This window comes from Cololabis saira, chromosome 22 (assembly GCF_033807715.1).
Source record: "Cololabis saira isolate AMF1-May2022 chromosome 22, fColSai1.1, whole genome shotgun sequence".
NCBI classification, from domain to species: Eukaryota; Metazoa; Chordata; class Actinopteri; order Beloniformes; family Belonidae; genus Cololabis; species Cololabis saira.
In genome coordinates, this window is record NC_084608.1 from 10,606,990 (window position 1) to 10,625,117 (window position 18,128).

Sequence of the window (18,128 nt, forward strand, 5' to 3'; positions counted from 1 at the left end):
AGTCTTTATTGCGACAAGGAACTAATAAGACCTTCAATAAAATATGACAACTATTACAATTACTATTATTATTGATTTTGAATGGTGGCATAAATCTGTTATGGTGGGGTGTGTGGAGAACCCAAATGTAGGGAATGCAGAGGAAGGTGTGGCAGACAATAAATTCCTTAAATTTAAACCAAAAGCAATGCATGGACAGGTAATCCCCAAAGATTAAACATAACCAACAACTGGGAAAAATAACTAACCAGCAAATGACCACACAAAAACATAACAGGGTAATGCAACAGATGGAATGGCAAAGAAAAGCACAGTCATTTATAATACAGATGTTAAAAATCAAGATGCACCCATATGTAATGTTGGGTCATTATTGGTAATTATCATTTATTGAATCATCCATACACAAGTGAAAATAGCAAGTAACACAAATGATGGACTGTGTCAGTTGTGGCCCATTTTGATCATCTTGATTGAAGTCAGAGGTGACTCACTCAAAGTGATGGTTGATTATTTCCATAATGGTGATCCAGCATTCTAATAATGGACAAAACGATTACTTAAATTGGGGAAAAAAAGGAACTCTGAAGTTCCATTATCCAGGGTGAAGTCATCGAATGAAAAAATGAAACTTTTTCTGTCGTTGGGTTTCTGTTCCTGGACCATGTTCACACACGCTATGAATACGTGATGCTGCCACTCCATAAAGCGGTACGTAAGGAGCCCGCAGCAATCCGTCTCTGCTAATGGCTGCAGTGTCTAACTAAACCTCCTGGGTACTTCTTGAAGGCAGCGGTAGGCCTGTCAGAAAGGCGCAGACACTTTCGCAGCCCCGCAAGCAGAGACTAAAAGGCCTTTCAAAATAATGAATCCAGGCTCCTACTCTTAACCCCTTCCAAAGTCAGCGAGCTGAAGAATTTCCATTTTAATGAGAGGAAGCTTTAAACTGCTGGGTCATGCTGTTAAGTTTTCAGCTTTCGGGTAAGAGTTTATACGTAGGAGGAACAATGCAACATGACCTGAGACTGTGTTTATACTGCTGGAAAGGATAGACTGAATACTGACTTCAATATGAAATGGAAGTCACTGTGAAAATAGAGTCCAACATTTGACTGATATCAAAATTTAGGCTTTTAGAAATCTTTTCAAAACAAAGCACAGACTCAGGATTTATTTTGCATCGAGACTTTTCGTCACCATTTAAAATCCAAGTCGTAAGAAAATAAGCTCCTTTACTTACAATTTATTTGGACTCTTTCTTTCTCTAACTTCCACAGGCAAGAGTGGGCGTTGAAGCACATTTGTGTAGTTCGGTTTAGTCTCCGGGTACAGCTGGCATGCACAGCGAGGATGGATGCAGGCTGTCATTACCAGAAAAACATCCCACCATGCCAGTGTGTTTGTGAGCAACTGCCTTCCTTACCTTTCCAAAGTTTCTGACATCAAACAGGTCAAAGGCGTCGAACAGGTCGCTTTTCTTCATTCCGAATTTGTCACTGCACGCCATCAGGAACGTCCTGATGTTCTTCAGGCACAGGAACTGCATTGGGGGGGACAGTAAAAGTCGATCCGTCAGTGAGGAAGCAGTAAACGTACAGGCAGCATCACATGCTCGAATAATTATGGTCTATTATCATCTTTCATTGTCATTTCCGAAAGTTAGTCACATACGGCACTATTGCTTCTCTGTTCTGCTTTCTTTCATTACGACGGGTGAGGACGTGCAGCTTGGGGCGCTGCAGGGCCACAGCGCTAAAAGACAGAGGAATCTGTGTTGATTGGCAACATGAGTCTTGTTTCATTTGTGTGAGGCTTCCTGCAGTAATAGGGCAGCGGATAGCTATTAAATTAAAAAAGATATACCTTACGGCTATCGTATGCTGTTACTGCTAAGTAGGGCTGGGCGATATATCGAGATTTTAATATATATCGATATATTTTCAAACGCGATATGGTACGAGACAATATCGTTTATATCGATTTAAAAAAAAAAAAAAAAAAAAAAAATTGAATTTTTTATTTATTTTTTTATTTTTTAATTTTGATATAGCTTATTTGGTGACAAATTGACTTGAATGTTTTATTTGAGATTTGCACAAATGTTTTGTTATTTGCACAACTGTCAACCTCAGTGGAAAAGTCTGCCTGTTACTGTCTACATTGTATTAATTGCACAGTGTATTTTAATTTAATTGTTATGCAGGAAAGGGATATTTGTTTTATTTTATTCAAGAAGCATTTTTATTCTATATATGCAGGCAGTTTATTTTTTATTTCATTTGTTTTATACATTTTGATATTGTGCAGACCTCTGTTAATAAAGGAACCTGTGTGACATTTGGCACGAGGCTTTGTATTAAAACTGAAAAAAATGAAGCTAACAGAGATGCTATGCTATAATGCTTTGGGGGAAACCCCAATTATGGCACAGAAAAAATATCGAGATATATATCGAGTATCGCCATTCAGCTAGAAAATATCGAGATATGACTTTTGGTCCATATCGCCCAGCCCTACTGCTAAGACAATGTGTTCAAAAAAATTGTGGACAACGTCTTCAGGGCAAAGCAATTGTCAAGGCATACCATGACACAAGTGTGTTGAAACTAAATAAGTGTTTAATTTCTAAAGAAAATAACTATCATCAATATTGTACTTACTCCTAGTAAATCTGTATTTGATTATATGACAACTCAGGCTGAGTCGTGGACTATTTCCAATATGGTGTAATGCTTTCATCTGCAGAAATAAAGTAGCATAAGTTCAAGAATAATGATGAAAACAACAGGCCAGAAAAGCTCTTCCTCAGCTCCAATTTAGACTACGAGCTTAATTACAGCCGAGGGTGCACCTTGAAACAGGCATTTAATCAATAAATGATTCTACACATACACAATGTAACATATTGAGGATCCTGATGAGTTTGTGTTCACCATCTGCTAGGTTTTCTGGCCCTGAAACCTGGCAGATATTGAGGTAAAGTCTTTCGGGAGGCCTTTTGAGGTGATATAATTTCTTCACAGGGAAGTGAACAAGAAAGATGCCAACATATTTGAGGGAACTAATATCCATATGTGGCTTCCTAAAGGGAAAGAACAAAACATTTCTAAAAGCATGTGGTTTGGCTGCACTGGTGTCCAACCCAGTGATGGAGTGGGTTTTAGATATGAGCTCATATCTGGGTGTAACCATGCAACATTTGGACTCTTCTTAGCTGAACCGTAGCAGAGCAGAACATGTTTCTGTACCTAAAAGAGGAGGATATGATGGATGAACAAAGAAAGAAGAAGAGTATGTTGTCGGACAGTTAACCCAGAGAATAAAGTCTAATGACTATGTCTCTGGCTATTTTCTCTGGGCGTTCAACATGGCCTGCATATATATGTGATATATCCAGGCCAGGACTTGATAATCGTTTAAAGGCAGATATAATTTAAATGAATATACGTTTTTTAGTCTGTATTTCAGCCATTGGGTAACATGCTTGGCCTGTGAAATAAGTGGGTATACATTGTACACCTCAGAGAGGAAGAGTTTCTTTGGCCACGGGGGGAGGGGAGGTTCCTAAGAAATATCAAGGTGACACTGGAGTTTCTGGTCAAAAAGATTTGAGGGATTATTTGAGCAGCTTTCCCAGTGTTTGAAATGTATTTAGTCTGCAATTTAAGTTTATTGTGGAAAATTTTCAACATTTTTAATTTGATGAATGCATCCTGCTTCTAAAGTCATTGCATAAATAACTGGGGGTTTCATTTCACTTCAACTGTATTCCAACGCAAACACTTATTAATATCTTAATATAATATAATATTAATATATAGGCATCGGAGCAATCTAAGAAGGATGCAATCATCAATGTTCAACCATCCTCACTGGAGTTAGGGATAGCTAGGGTTAACCCAACTCTAGGACAAGTCTATGAAGATGTGAGAAGTAGAATAAACCTGCTCAAAATGAAATGTGAGTTCAATCATTTGAATGTACAAAGTTAATCTGAAGATATTTTAGGTTATTCGGTTGGTTTTGTAAGTCTTTTTGTTTTTTATGATGTCAGTTCAGAAGATCTCAGAGCATAGCTTATGTTGTATTTAATCAGTGACAATCCAATGGTTTCTAAAAGGACATTGCAAGAAGAAAAAGCATGAAGAAAACAAACATACAAGATAACACATCCGTCCATGGTTTTATCACCCTTTCATGATGGTGTCAAGCTAAGATATTATTGTTTCTGCGTCTGTGTTACAGCGTTTACAGAGGTTGGACTTGGTTACAGTAACCAAATCATCATCATCATCATCATCATCATCATCATCATCATCATCATCATCATCATCATCATCATGACTCCACATAACCTGAACAAAACGTACCCCTTTTTTAAAGGTATGTTGCCATGGTGATTGAGGAAAAATAGTCACTCTGAGTAGGCAATAAAATCTACTAAGAAAGATATCAGCAATGGTATTAGAAAAGACAATGTTGCTACCCACTACAAGCAGTCACAAAGCAGTTGTCAAACTACATGAAGTCTGCCTTTGTAGAGTAAGAAAGATTATTCTTAACATTTAACATTAAAGACTTCAGACTGGAGGTCCCAGGAAGGTTGTACTGTGCTTTGCTCAGTGAGTTTGCAAAATAAATAAAGACCAAAGATACATCTTAGACTCCACAGGCCTCGGTTAGCGCGTTAAAGTCTGTGACAGTTCAATCAGAAGAAGACTGAACGAGTATGGCTTGTTTGGAAAGGCAGCCAGGAGGAAGTGACTTTTCTCTAAAATGAACGTGGCAACATCGCTGAGACTTGCAAAGGTTCATGGGAGGACATGACCAAACAGTTTGGTTTCAACAGTATGCAGAACTGCGACTTTTCTTCGGCCATGGTGTCCAGCAGTATTTTTGAAAAGCATTGCATATAAGAACAAACCTTGTGCCACCTGTCAGGCTATTTGGATTTGGGCTTGCTTTGCAGCCAAGCCACCTGGGCACCTTGCAGCCGCGGAGTCAACCATAAACTCGGCTTTATACCAAAGAACTCAAATGTGAGGCTATATGGCTGATAAATGAATAAATATATCAGATCATGTCTAAAAAGAAGAGAATCAAAGTGTTGCACTGCAAGGTCAAACTCCAGACCTCAAGCAGAATGACATGCTGATTAAGACAACCCTGCATGAATGAAAACCCACAAACCTCAACTAATTCGAACAGCACTGTGAAGAAGAGCGCTTAAATTCCTCCACAACAATGTGGGCAATTGATAACATCATAAAGAAAGCAATTACTTTAGGTTATGGCTGCAAGTGGTGAATCTGCAAGCTACTGATCCATGGAGTGTACTTAGCTCTCAAACTGTTTCTCCCCTGTGGCCTAAAATTTCCCAAATAAATCACAAGAGGTAGGTACAGTCTTCTATTAGTTGTCTTTTACATTGAATTTCACAGGAAATTCATGTTCACAGTGATTGTGTGCAAATTTTGGAGAGAAATTATCGTCACTCATTCAAAACTGTCATTTAGAGCTTTAACTGTTGCACATTTGCAAGCAATGCATAAGGAACAACTTAAAAGCACTGACTGCCTCAATAAAAGCGAGGCTATACACAAGTGACCTAACTTCATGTGTCCTCCTTGTGCCCGGCTGTTATACGCTTACTAATCTTTTAACTACAAACGTAATTAATTAGAGGAAACAAGGCGGTGAAAAATGTCCTTATATTAATTTTAACTTACTATAATGATTTGGTTTGGTTCCAAATTCAAGAGTGCATTCATACGCACACATGCACACGCTCACACACATTATGCCATGCACTTCCTCAGCCCCAGAGTCACTAATGCAGAAGAAAAGACACCAGTGGCACAGTCGCTGGTTGCCTCATCCAGCTACTCTCTTGTTAAATACATTTCTGCCTCCTCTGTACTCGGCTGAGTGCAGAACACGGGCTGTCTTTCATCCGCGCTCCGTGAAGCTGCTTCCCTCAGATAATAAGCTGAGGTCCTCTGGGACTCTACAGAGACTCCAGGCAGACAAGTTGTGCTTGTCTGATAAAGGAAAGTGATGTGTACAAGTGTAAACATTCAATAATATCTCCTCAATTTCTTGCTTTATCTCGATCTCAGTGGCTTGGGGGGGGGGGGGGGGGGTCCTCTCTTGTGAAGCCACCTGTAAAGTCTAATTCAAAACGGAGGAGAGATTTGTTTTATGTTTGATGCATGGACACTCACTGTGGGGCCAAATCTGGTTCTGTTCTGGACCTCGAGGGGAAAGACGTGTACTGTCCATCTGGACGTATGCATGGCTGCTTTCTCTTTTGACCTTGTTGTTGGTTTCTCAGTTGATACTGAGCAAATTATTTTGCATGGCTCGTGGCTCATGCATCAGCATGAGCCTTTTTAAGAAACAGGAAATTACCAATGACATCCACTTCCAGTGAACCTGTCACTAAAGTACAAAAAAGAAGAAGAAACAAGGAGAACCTGTGTCAAATAGAATGTATTTTTCAATCAGTATTCATGAGTAAGTGCTTGATTTCTGACCAAAATAATCTTATTGTTGGTAGTAGAGGGACCCGACAGAAGTCATGTAACACGGAGAATGATGTTCTTCAATCTTTCTTAGCAGAGAATTGGCAAACTGACAGAATTAAAAAAAAAAAAGGGGAATCTGATGGAATTTAAAAATGTCAATATAGGTTAAAATTTCTCTTGAATGCATGAAACATACGGCTATATAATGTCCTTCCTAGAACATTTCTCAGCCACAAAGCCTTTGGCAAAAACATCCAGGCAGCCTGTAATACCTGCCTTTGTGTGCTCCGAAAATGTTTTATAGCTCAGCTATAATTATAACCCTGCAAAGCAGGGAAATGTTCTGACTGAATTTTAACCACATTCAAAGCAAACACAGCCGGCGATGTTAATATAACCGTTTTTATATTTCAATGAAAACCAGCAAACGCTCTCAATGTGTACAATGAGGAATTGAGGACAGATTACGTTCCAACATCTCAGCAGGAATCTGCAAACACACTGACTGACTCAGTCTGCATGAAAATGCATAGTTTATATAAGACCGATACGTGGAGGGCTTAAAATCCCACCAGCGCGTTTCATTTTTTAAACCAACCATGTGAAATGAAAAAAAATAGTCCTGTAAGACGAGCTATCTCGCTGCTGTGTTTTTTGATATGAGGTCGTGCTCTGTATCCACAATAAGTATTCAGTTTCTGCTTATGTATTCCTTGATACAAGTCATAGCTCCATAGCAACAAGCTGGAGCCTTTTACGGCCCCTGTGTGTACTGTGGGGTGTAATGAAATCCTGTTCCAGTCCTCTCGTAGATGTGCTCCATGAAAGGGGAGCGACACAGTTTGGTCATCTTATTGCTTTAACCTTGTTGAACATTCGGATAATTACATTAAAATTGACTCTCTTGAAGAGGAAATCAAGGCTTAGGTGTGAATAATCACATTTTCTATTTCAAAATTCCCCCTTCTGTCAGTTTCAAACACATACTCATTATAATGTGCCCAGCAGAGGTGTCAAGTAACGAAGTACAAATACTTTGTTACCTTACTTAAGTAGAAATTTTGGTTATCTATACTTCACTGGAGTAATTATTTTTCATACGACTTTTTACTTTTAGTCTTACATTTTCACGCAATTATCTGTACTTTTTACTCCTTACATTTTAAAAACAGCCTCGTTACTCTATTTCATTTCGGCCTTTAAAAAAAAAACTATCCAGTTAAATTGCTCCATCCGGATAGAGTGAATTTGGTTGTGGTTGTTTCAGATGTTCTTGTCCAGTTTTGTTCTTACATCCGTTCCCTCAGATTCCTGCAACTAAACTTGGATGTACATTCCAATAAAGGTTAGGATAAATGATAACATGCCTCTGACGTTTGACTTTTTGCACCATTACAATACTTATAGGACACTAGTCATCATATCTCCTGCTCTCTGAAACACATGTTAATGCTCAATAGTACACATATATGGTTCTTTAATATATTTACATTATACTAAGATGCATTCATTTTCAATGGCTTTTTCCCCCTTACATTACTTTTACTTTTATACTTTAAGTAGTTTTGAAACCAGTACTTTTATACTTTTACTTGAGTAAAAAACTTGAGTTGATACTTCAACTTCTACAGGAGTATTTTTAAACTCTAGTATCTATACTTCTACCTGAGTAATGAATGTGAATACTGAAGACACCTCTGGTGCCCAGTATAATGTGTATACCCTGGGTTTGCCACATTCCCGCCTCTGTTGTTATACATTGCTGATAAATTGTACGTCATGAGCCTTGAGCTGATCTGTGGCGCTCTCTCTCACGAGTGAGTGACATGTCACAATGCAAACACGTCATATCCATGCCATGCAGGAGTTTTTATAAGCTGTTTTAGCAGGAAATGGGTGGTGGAGGGTGAGTGAAGTTCTGCTGACACTGATGAAAAAACGCCGGCCTCTATCCCGAGATAGAAGACGCTCGTCATCTTACTTATCTTAATGCAATATTGTCAACATCCAGCAGCGGTCAGCAGCTTTTAATTCCAGAAATATACTGTGGTTAATGATGTCACAGACGAGCACACTTGAGGCACAGTGGCACATGACTGAAAAACACTGACACTGCATGTAGATGGTCCTTTTTTTTTATCTAATCTTTTTTCCATAAGGCAACAGTTCTGTTTTTTCAGGAGTTTGCCTCACTGGGCCTTAGGTGAGGAGAGGATTACACAAATAACTGAACATTACTGCACCTCTGCGCAGTGCTCCTGTTCCTAAACCTTCCACTCAGTACGCCAAGTAATAGGAAACAACAGGTACAGCAGTATTAGCAGTCAAGAAAAAATACTTTTTTTTAGCTAATTGGAAAAAAGTTTGACAACTAATTTCATATTAACAATGAAGAAGAAATATTTAATACAATATGCAACTGGTCCTGGTCGCCTGTGATTGATGAGCCACTGCAGGAATAGTCTAACCTCTTTCAGCTAAGTGTTTTGGTGTTAAGGCTCTCAGTGCTCCTTCAGCTATGTCCCTTCTTTGCGGGAGAGTTTGGTCGGATGCAACCCTGCAGACACAAGGACAAGAGGGAAACTCACACAGCCAGGATCAAACCTTCCCACTGAGATGCAACTGCACCAACCACCAGGCTGCTGTAGGCCCCCCATGGTGCTTTACTTCAGTTCAAACTACACGACCCACTAGCTTGCACTCAGTCTTGAAGTTGTTGTGGCATTCACACTATGTGACTAATCAGGTGGAAGTGGTCACACGTTGCACGATACGACATCAACTTGGTTGCCTGGCAGTAGACCTTTAGGCATATTATGTCTTGTTGAATGTTTAAAGCATCCCTCCCCTGCTTCAGGGATGTCCAGCCTCACAGTGATAGTGACGCAAATGGTTTGTCATAGGGCTGGGCAATTAGCCGGAAATGAATAGAAACAGACATTTAAAACCTATAACTAACATAATCTTGCCGAATGTTGGAGAGTTGTTTTTTTTCTTTCTCCGCCAGGGTTGTGGTCACGTGACTGTTGTGGCCACACTGCAACTTGCAAGCAACATGGAGGTGACTAAAGATCAGATGACCGACTTAGTTCAACACCTCTGACATAATTGCGTTGTATGAGAACAGAAACTGCAGCGCAGCCAATGATGGAGCATCTGATGCTTCTGGCCGGGGCGGTCGTTATGACCCGGGATTATCTGTGCTTTCCATGGGCGATCTTCCATCCCTGGTTTTAAGGTGCATTCTACCACCTCCCTGTACGAGTGCTTAGGCTACACTCCAGCTGCCGTATGAATCCAGCCCTCTCTTGCACTTTTAGCAGTGTTCTATTAAGATTTTTGCACATGGTATTATTTTAAATGTTTGTTGTAACCCACTTTGGCAGCTGATCATATTTACAGAGCAACCAGGGAGACGGATGTGATGATGAAACTAGGGCTGTTCGATTAATCGATTTTAAATCGTAATCGCGATTATGTAATTAGAACGATGTTAAAACGTGAAAATCGTAAAATCGATTTTTCACTTTTTTTTTTTTTTTTTTTTTTTTTACACCTTGTCTGCACACATATTAATGATTGATACCATATTAATGATTGATGGAAATACCTCTCAATACCTGCGACAAGTGCCCCATTGGAGAGGCTCTTTAGTGTAGGAGGGGGCGTTGTAACATGCCACCGGGCATCCCTCAAGCCAGATGCCGTAGACCGGCTCGTGTTCCTTGCAAAAAACTTGCAAATGTGAATATCAAATGTAATGACTGACATTACACACCTCTACCTCCTTCATGGGTTGCATTATTATTTAGCATGCAAAGACCCAGTTTAGTTTAATTAGAAAATGTCTTGTTTTATTTAATTGGAAATATAACTTACTGTATGTTTGCAAGTGCTGATTTGCTGATTTTTTTTTTCAGAGATAAAACTTTATATTTTATCATATTTTTTAAAACTTTTTTTCAACTTATTTTACAGAGTTTTGCACTTTATTCATTCATTTTTGGTTTAATAAGAGCAAAGTTTGCACTTAAAGCCCAATGGGGCAAATGTTCAATAAAAAAACAGGATATTTGAAATAATTTTTTTGCCTTTTGTCAATTCACAAAATAATCGTAATCGTAATCGAAAATCGGATTTTGAGAGAAAAAAATCGAGATTTTATTTTTGGGCAAAATCGAACAGCCCTAGATGAAACACAAAACAATTGTTAATTAATGAAGTAATCAAGGTAAAATGTTCAATTAATGGTGATGTTGCTATAAGGTCGTAACCCCCCCAGCACCACAAGTTACGTTACAAAACGTCAGAGTGTCTTTGGTGAGTCTTGGATTTGTTCACATACAACAACACACCCCTCAACAATCATAAAAGGAAATGAATTAACCAAACAACATAACAAAACGTGCAATAAAAGCTGAAGATGAAACTGAACAGGAAGCAATATTCTATTAAACTTTTGATAGAAATTGCGACTATATTGTTTTTAAGAATTCCTTCGGCCCGATTAATTGCGTAGTAAAAAAAAAATAATAAAACTTTTATAGACAGTCTCATTTTCAGCCCTCATGTCTCAAAATGGCTAGAATCATTCTTCAAGATGCTGACATGGTGTTGAAGAATATTATTCTAAAGGATCCCCATCACATGAAACAGAACAGAGTGGATGTACAAAGAAGTTTATGACACCTCAGCTATGCAGAAGTTTAAAAGGAACAACCACAGAAAGTGCTGTCCTGACATTTCCACTCTGATTTCCTCATTCAGGCTTCAGGACCTACATTTCCACTCTGAAGATGACAAACAAAGGCATTCAGCATGGCTGCCCCTGGTTCTGCTTCCTTCCACGTTATCACAATAAGGTAAGAGGGGGGAAACCTGTACCTCCCCCACAACACCAATAAGTGTCTCTGAAGCCATTCCCCATTAAATCCAGACTTTAACCCCAGTGACCCCCACATATACACAGAGCTCACTCCATCCCCCACGAGAAAAGGGAATTGAATTTGTGTTACTGCATAAGATGTAAACCCTCTTTGCTGCGGCGGCACAGGTCAAGCAGCGTGGCTCAACGGTGAACGGTATGAGTGGCTTACAAGGAGGATTAAGAGGAGAGCTGAATATCATATCAACTACAACTCAATACAATCCTTAAATAGCATGAATGGTGAGCAGAAAGCATCCTGCTTCCCCTCCCTCCTCCTCCTCCTTCTCCTCCTCTTTCTGCGCTACCTGATTGTCCGTCTCTGGAGAGATGATGTTAAAAAAGTGTGAATGATGTTTTCCCGTGTTACTTGACAGAGGCGGGTCATCTGGTGTCTGACCCGCATGAGCGCGCCTGCATGTCAGTGTCCATCGGGATTCGGTTTGATTGATGTGAGTTTGTGGAGGTGATAGAAAACTATGACCGCTGCAACCCCTCCCTCGGTCTGGGTCTGGGCTGCAAGGCCGCAGGCTTTTTCACAGAAACCTTTCTGATGCGTTGGGGAATTTTCCTCTAACATATAAATGTGCACGCCTTCTTGTGTCATGTCACAGTTATTCATATTTATGGTAGTAAATCCAAGTCTTTCTCTCTTTTCTCATTCCCAGCAGACAGCACGCACCCATCACTTCCAGTATGACTCCTTTATAAACAGGACCGCTTCCAAATAACTGTCCCAGCTGGAAAAGGCATGTAGTCAAGAATCTCCCGCAGAAGGCCTTATCCCTGCCTGTTCGTGGTCCAGACACAAAAACATATGTAATGCAGGTTTCTTTAAGTCATGACATGGTCCAGCTTTTACGCTACATCGACTCGTACCAGTAAAAGGTTTGCAGGCAGGCTGCTGACGGTTACGCTGGAACTTGTACGTTTGCATCATCTTTATTTGCATCTGTTTCTCCTGAGTCCTCACTGTTCTCCACGTGGCATCATCACACCACATCCATCTGGGTAAACTCGGGTAAACTAAGGCCCTGTCCCAATACTCCCCCTCGCCCTCGTTTTCTTCCATCACCCTAAATTTTGCGCGTTCCCGTGAGGGTAGTGGTGTCCCAATTCCTCTTTTCACCTAGGGGGAGTGGGCATAACGAGGGGGAGTGGCTATGAATTGTCCCTTCAGAGCGAGTGATTTCAGATCCTCACTCGCTTATCTAGGGCCAGAAAAATTTCCCAGAATGCTTTTCGTCGTCATTTGCGGACTGAATCCAAAAAAAAAAACATGGCGGACATTTATAATTTTTTAGTGAATAAAATCAATATTTTGAGTTAGTTTCTGCATAAAAATGCGTTTTGATTACATTTCTAGCGAGAAATATATATTTTACTTTCATAATATTCACTCAGTGAATGTACATAATCCCTTTTTTGTCCGTTATTCGCGAAGATCGAGCCGGAATAAAGGCTGTTAGGTTACGCCGTAGGCTACGTAAGCTACGCCGTAGGCTCTGCGTCGATTTGACTCGCCGACCGAGGGCAAACATCATTTGCAGACTTGTCTCAGATTGTGACCAAGGGAGCAAGCATTTTTTTGTGAGAAATAGAGAGAAATAATCCTGTGACTCGTCAGATTTGTTTTGGATGTTTCTTATATAATAGTATACCACAAAGTTGTTATCTGGGTAATTTACACACTATCAGATAAAGCTGAAGTGAAGATAGCGGAGCTGATTTATGGTTCCGCGTTAAATCGACGCAGAGCCTACGGCGTAGGTTACGCGGCGATTTAACACGGAACCATAAATCAGCTCCGGAGCCGGCAGTCAGGCAGAAATCCCGAAATTTTCTGAGCAAATTTCTTAACAGGCGTTATTTGGATAAACTGAGCCCAGGTTGGGGATCTTAACGGTTACTTTTACGCCTGAAAAAATATTAAAACTTAATAAAGTGCCATATTAACAGCGCTACAGCTGAAATTAAAACAGCTTTTGGCTCTCAGCTTCCTGATCAGGGTAGGAATGAAAACAAGGGGGAGTGGGGGTATTGGGTCAGGCACCTGGGCCAAGTGCCCTAGATTTCAAGTGCCCTAAAATCTCCCACTTCTTTTTTAGGGGGTAGTGAAGAAAAGAAGGGCGAGTGAAGAAAAGTAGGGGGAGTATTGAGATTGGGCCTAAAGGTGTTATTTGTTACTGATGCTTTTTAAAATGCTCATATTTTTAATGCACAGCGAGGGGTCTCTTCCGATGTGAAGAATCCTCAAACTGCACGTCACGTGACGATGAAGACCGCTTGCCAGAAAAACAATAGACGGTATTGACGTTCTCGGGGCTTTCAGAGCACTCAACAGTGATTAACTGGAGCATCGACGCCAGAGCCGAGTAACACAATAAATATTGATCGCAAGTACTTTCTCCACCACTGAATATCTCCTAATAAAATCAGCATATACATTATCTATAGTTAAATGTGCACTGGAACATCGCCTTTACCGGCTGGTCGTGGTTCAGGCTTGTTACCTTGGTGACGGAACGAAAGGTCAGTTCCTCCGGTGCAGATGTATGTGCGGGAGAGAGATGAAACATAGAAAAATAATATGCATCCATGACATGGATCTGTGAATAGGGAATATGGCTTGAAAGATCGAATGAGTTTTACAGAATTGAAGCATACTGGGGTTGTAAATGGGCGGCCGGGGAGCCGTGGCGTGCAGCGCTGCAGAGTGATGTTTACAGGTGCAAATCTGAGAAAGACAGAGATGAATCAACGAGGCCTAGCCGGCTTCAGCAACTCATCACAGGCAGGGTTCACAGGCTGCGTAGCAAACTCACTTTCAGAATGCTAATAGCACGCTACTGGTAGTCTGAATGCATTATGGGAGGGAATATTATGTGTGCGGTAAAGTTGCTGAGGTCTGGTCATGAATTCTTATTGTGCCTTCTTGTTCCTGTAAATATAAAACAGGCTATAAAAGAAGCAAAAGGGCAGAATATGTATGAAGCAGTAAAAATTTTAAGGATTTTATGACTTCTGAGAAGCTACTCCAACCGTCTTCATCGAAAGGGATTAAGGAGGCCATAACTAAAATGCACGAGGATTGGAAAGTCAGACTGTATCGTCAGATTTTTGTTTTGTTATGCGGCACGGGCCGAGAAAAGCAATAGTAAAATAAAAATATTTAAACACCCATGAACTGTTTGTTACCGCCGCAATAAGATATCATCAACATTTTGCTCAGAACTAATAAAATCATTATGAAGCGGCTGATTAGCAGACTGCAAACTGGCAGCTGCACGGTAAAAAAAATGGCACAACTTGCATTCTGGGTTGTTTTGTTATTTTTTCTCTTTACAGTAAATGACAATCTGTTTTGCAGATACAACTCCAGTTTCCTTGGCCTCGAGGACCTGCTTTCTGGTGCCAAAGTCAAAAAGCAAATTAAGACATCCCTTCTCTCTGTTTCTCATCCTCCCACACCATCTCCGTCTAACTTTTGTCTCTCTGCAAGCGTCTTTGAAGCCTGCTCCACGGAGGGGTTTCGTGCAGAGAAACGGACTTTTCTATTCTTAGTTTCACATCACACAACCCGAGCCTCAGCTTGATCAAATATACATATGTGTGATGTATAATGTATAATAGTAGTATTCAATATGTGTACTCGTAAGTGTTCAGTGTGTACATGAGTAAGACAGCTGCTTTCACTTGCAAAAGTCACTATCAGGTCAGACTGAAAAGGTTTACGTGCTGCCAATTCAGCATGAAAAAGAGGGCGAATTAGCCTGTTTAATTAATAGTTTTTCAGTTTTATAGGTGTTGGTATATATAGATTGAGATGAAAACTGAATTACATTTAGGTAAACAGACAACACGTGTCCTTTATATTGATTTATATAGCTTTTTTCCGTGCATTTGTTTCATCACACCCAATACTGTCTACTGGCACTTGTTTTAACTACACTCGGCTCTTTCGCTCTCTCTTTCTCCCTCTTTCGATTTCTGAAAATGCAGAACAGGCCTCAAAGTCATTGAGGACAACCCTGTGTAGAGGGAAATGTCTTGTGTCTATTTGTTTGGGTGTTTTCTGCCTGGAGAGCGAGGCGACTCTTTTCGTCATTGTGCCTGATATGTCATTGCTTTGCTCCGAGCTTGTTCGAGGGCATGTTTAGTTTCACTTCCTTCCTCTATTCCATTTCCTGATTTCCTGTGTCACAGTTGGCCTGTGCGAGAGGGTTTTTTTCAGCAGCTGGTGGCTTCGTTTCATTCTCATTCTGAATCTGCAGCTTTTAATCCAGTGTCATGGAAAACCACACTCAGATAGTCAGAGGTATCACAGCAGAAGCCATGAGTTCACTTTCATGCAAATGTCATACTTACATACTTTTACCCCCCCAAAAAAAGCTCAATTCTACTAATTTAAGTAGTTTGTGCTTCCTTTGTCAAAACAGACCATATGCTTTATTTTATACTGGAGTTATGACTTCTAAACAAGAAAATAAATGCCCTGTTACTCAGAATGACTATTCAAACTGTTTCAGTGAGTGTCATCTTGATACTGGGGTTAAAGGGCAAAAGATATCAAACTACAACTTCTCTGACGAGTGTGATTTGATTTGCAATCATCAAGCTTAAATTTACCATTCGGACATCATAAGATATCTAATTATTTATACATTGATTCCAGTGAAAAACAGGGAAGTTTGTAAGCAGCGATTCTTCATCGTTGCTGAGTAATCATCAGTAAAGTGCTTGGTGAGACCAAGACAAGGCTCGTACTTGACCACAAATCGGGTGTTGAGGCATAAAACGCCACATTATTTGGATCCATCCAACTTTTTTTCAAACATTCTGGAGGAATGTCTGAAAAGGCAACTTGACTGACATATTTGTGAGGGAGGCTGGCATTTCTTTTGTCATACGTTCTCAGTTAGACTCTTAAACCCATATTTGGTCACTCTGTTGGTGGACAGCATCCATCTAGCCAAGCAGTGGGAAACAGGCCTGCTTATCTCCCTGCGTGTCATCCGTACGGTCAGGTGGTGTCACAGTCACAAATGACTCAGAAAATCATGGTTTGTTTCGTTGACTTGACAGAAATATCATCACTAGTTTCGCATCACTTTTTCATTCAGTCTACAGAGGCCTTTGGGGGCTTTTTTAAAAAAAAAAATGTTGGTCCATGGTTCTGCCTTTTGTTGTGGCAACTCAGTGTTGTCCACCACCCTTTTTCTGCTGTTATCCAAAATACTTCCTTATGTTCCTCCCTGTTTTCATGACTAATGTTTCAGCTGTGCTTTCAGGTTGAACAGTATCCTCTGGAGATTAGAGTTTAAGTGAATGCTTTCCTGACTTCTACGCCTTAAACGCTGGGAAACCAACCAGTGAGCAGCTGTGTTTAAACTTTCATCAGAACATGCTGCTTTCTGTTCAATATAAGTTAGAGCACAATTTAATGATCAGTTTTGATAAAGCACAGTTAGAAGAGTCATTTAATTTTCCACATAACTAAAGAAAAAAGCCTCTGGTTGTGATAGATCCTGCAGGTTCCCATCTATGTTCTGTGTGCTCAGGTGAGCACCATGTTTGACCTTCCCTCTTCCCCTGATCTTCGCTCGGTCCGCTATTATTGCTTCCTAACTTACCAATAGGACATGTTCCTGCCAGTCACGTTCCCCAACAACAAAGACGACTGAGAACTTTTTAATTGAAGCCCAGCTAAGACAAGTGCAGGGCTGTTGCACATCACGGCCAATGTGATATTACGGTAATTTAACTAACGGTTTTGCAGGAAGCCATCCAATCAGCCTCTTTGTCCCACTGTGCCAAACACAGGCTTTGGTGTTTAAGGGTTCGACTTCTACCTGGTTGGGTATATTTTACTCACAACACAGAGAACTCAGTCAAGTCAGAAACATGTCAAGTGTTATGATCTTAAACACATATTTAAGAGCAAATGACCAACACATACTAAGTGAAAGGTCCTGAGCTCAGTGCGGGGCCCTCCCTGGGTTGTCAGAGGATGGCAATGCCCAGGACTGACTTAGGTAGGAGCACGGCGTGGTAAAAATGGGAAAAAATAAAATAAGGATATTAAAAAAAAAAAAAAAACTAAGTGAAAAGTTAGAGTCGTCAAATGTTTCTGTGTGAAACTACTTCAAAAATGGTTTAACAAAAGTTAGGTCCAGTATAAACTCTGGAAAAGTAAAGCTAACGTGTCATAAGTGGATCATGCATCATTTTAAAGTAAACCGTCTCAGATGTCAGCAGTGCTAGTAAGGCTGCATACATCCTTCCTGGATCTGAATCCTGAATAAATGAGCTTTGCAAAGGATGAAGTCAATACTGCTGTGCAGGAAAAAAAAACTATTAATAAGTTTACCAAAAAGGAGTTGGAAGAAGACTCTCATCTAAACTTTTCAAGTAAAGCAATGCAAATGTTTCTTAATTCATGCATGCCTGATGACATGGTCTGCTTGTTTCCACAGTTCCTCTTCAACCTAAATGTCTGATTTCAAGTCAGCGAGAGCAAAAAGCAACTACTGATTATGTGGCATTTTCCCTAGTAGGACAGCGAGGGCTGCACTTGCTGTGGTCGGGCTGCGTCTAGACAATGTAATTGGGTCATAATGGCACTATAAAACTGATCAAAGACTGTGAATTTTTTTAACTTAAACCCTTAACTGGAA

General features: G+C 40.2%; 1 protein-coding gene across 2 annotated transcripts in view; it reads right to left on the reverse strand.

The window, feature by feature from the left end:
• Window positions 1-18,128, reverse strand: part of LOC133422904 (guanine nucleotide exchange factor VAV3) — a 105,336-nt gene that overhangs the window by 83,710 nt on the left and 3,498 nt on the right. For both annotated transcript variants that reach the window (XM_061712928.1, XM_061712929.1), the window contains exon 2: window positions 1,424-1,540. In XM_061712928.1, the coding sequence (XP_061568912.1) occupies window positions 1,424-1,540 (117 nt within the window). The remainder of the gene's footprint in view (window positions 1-1,423; window positions 1,541-18,128) is intronic.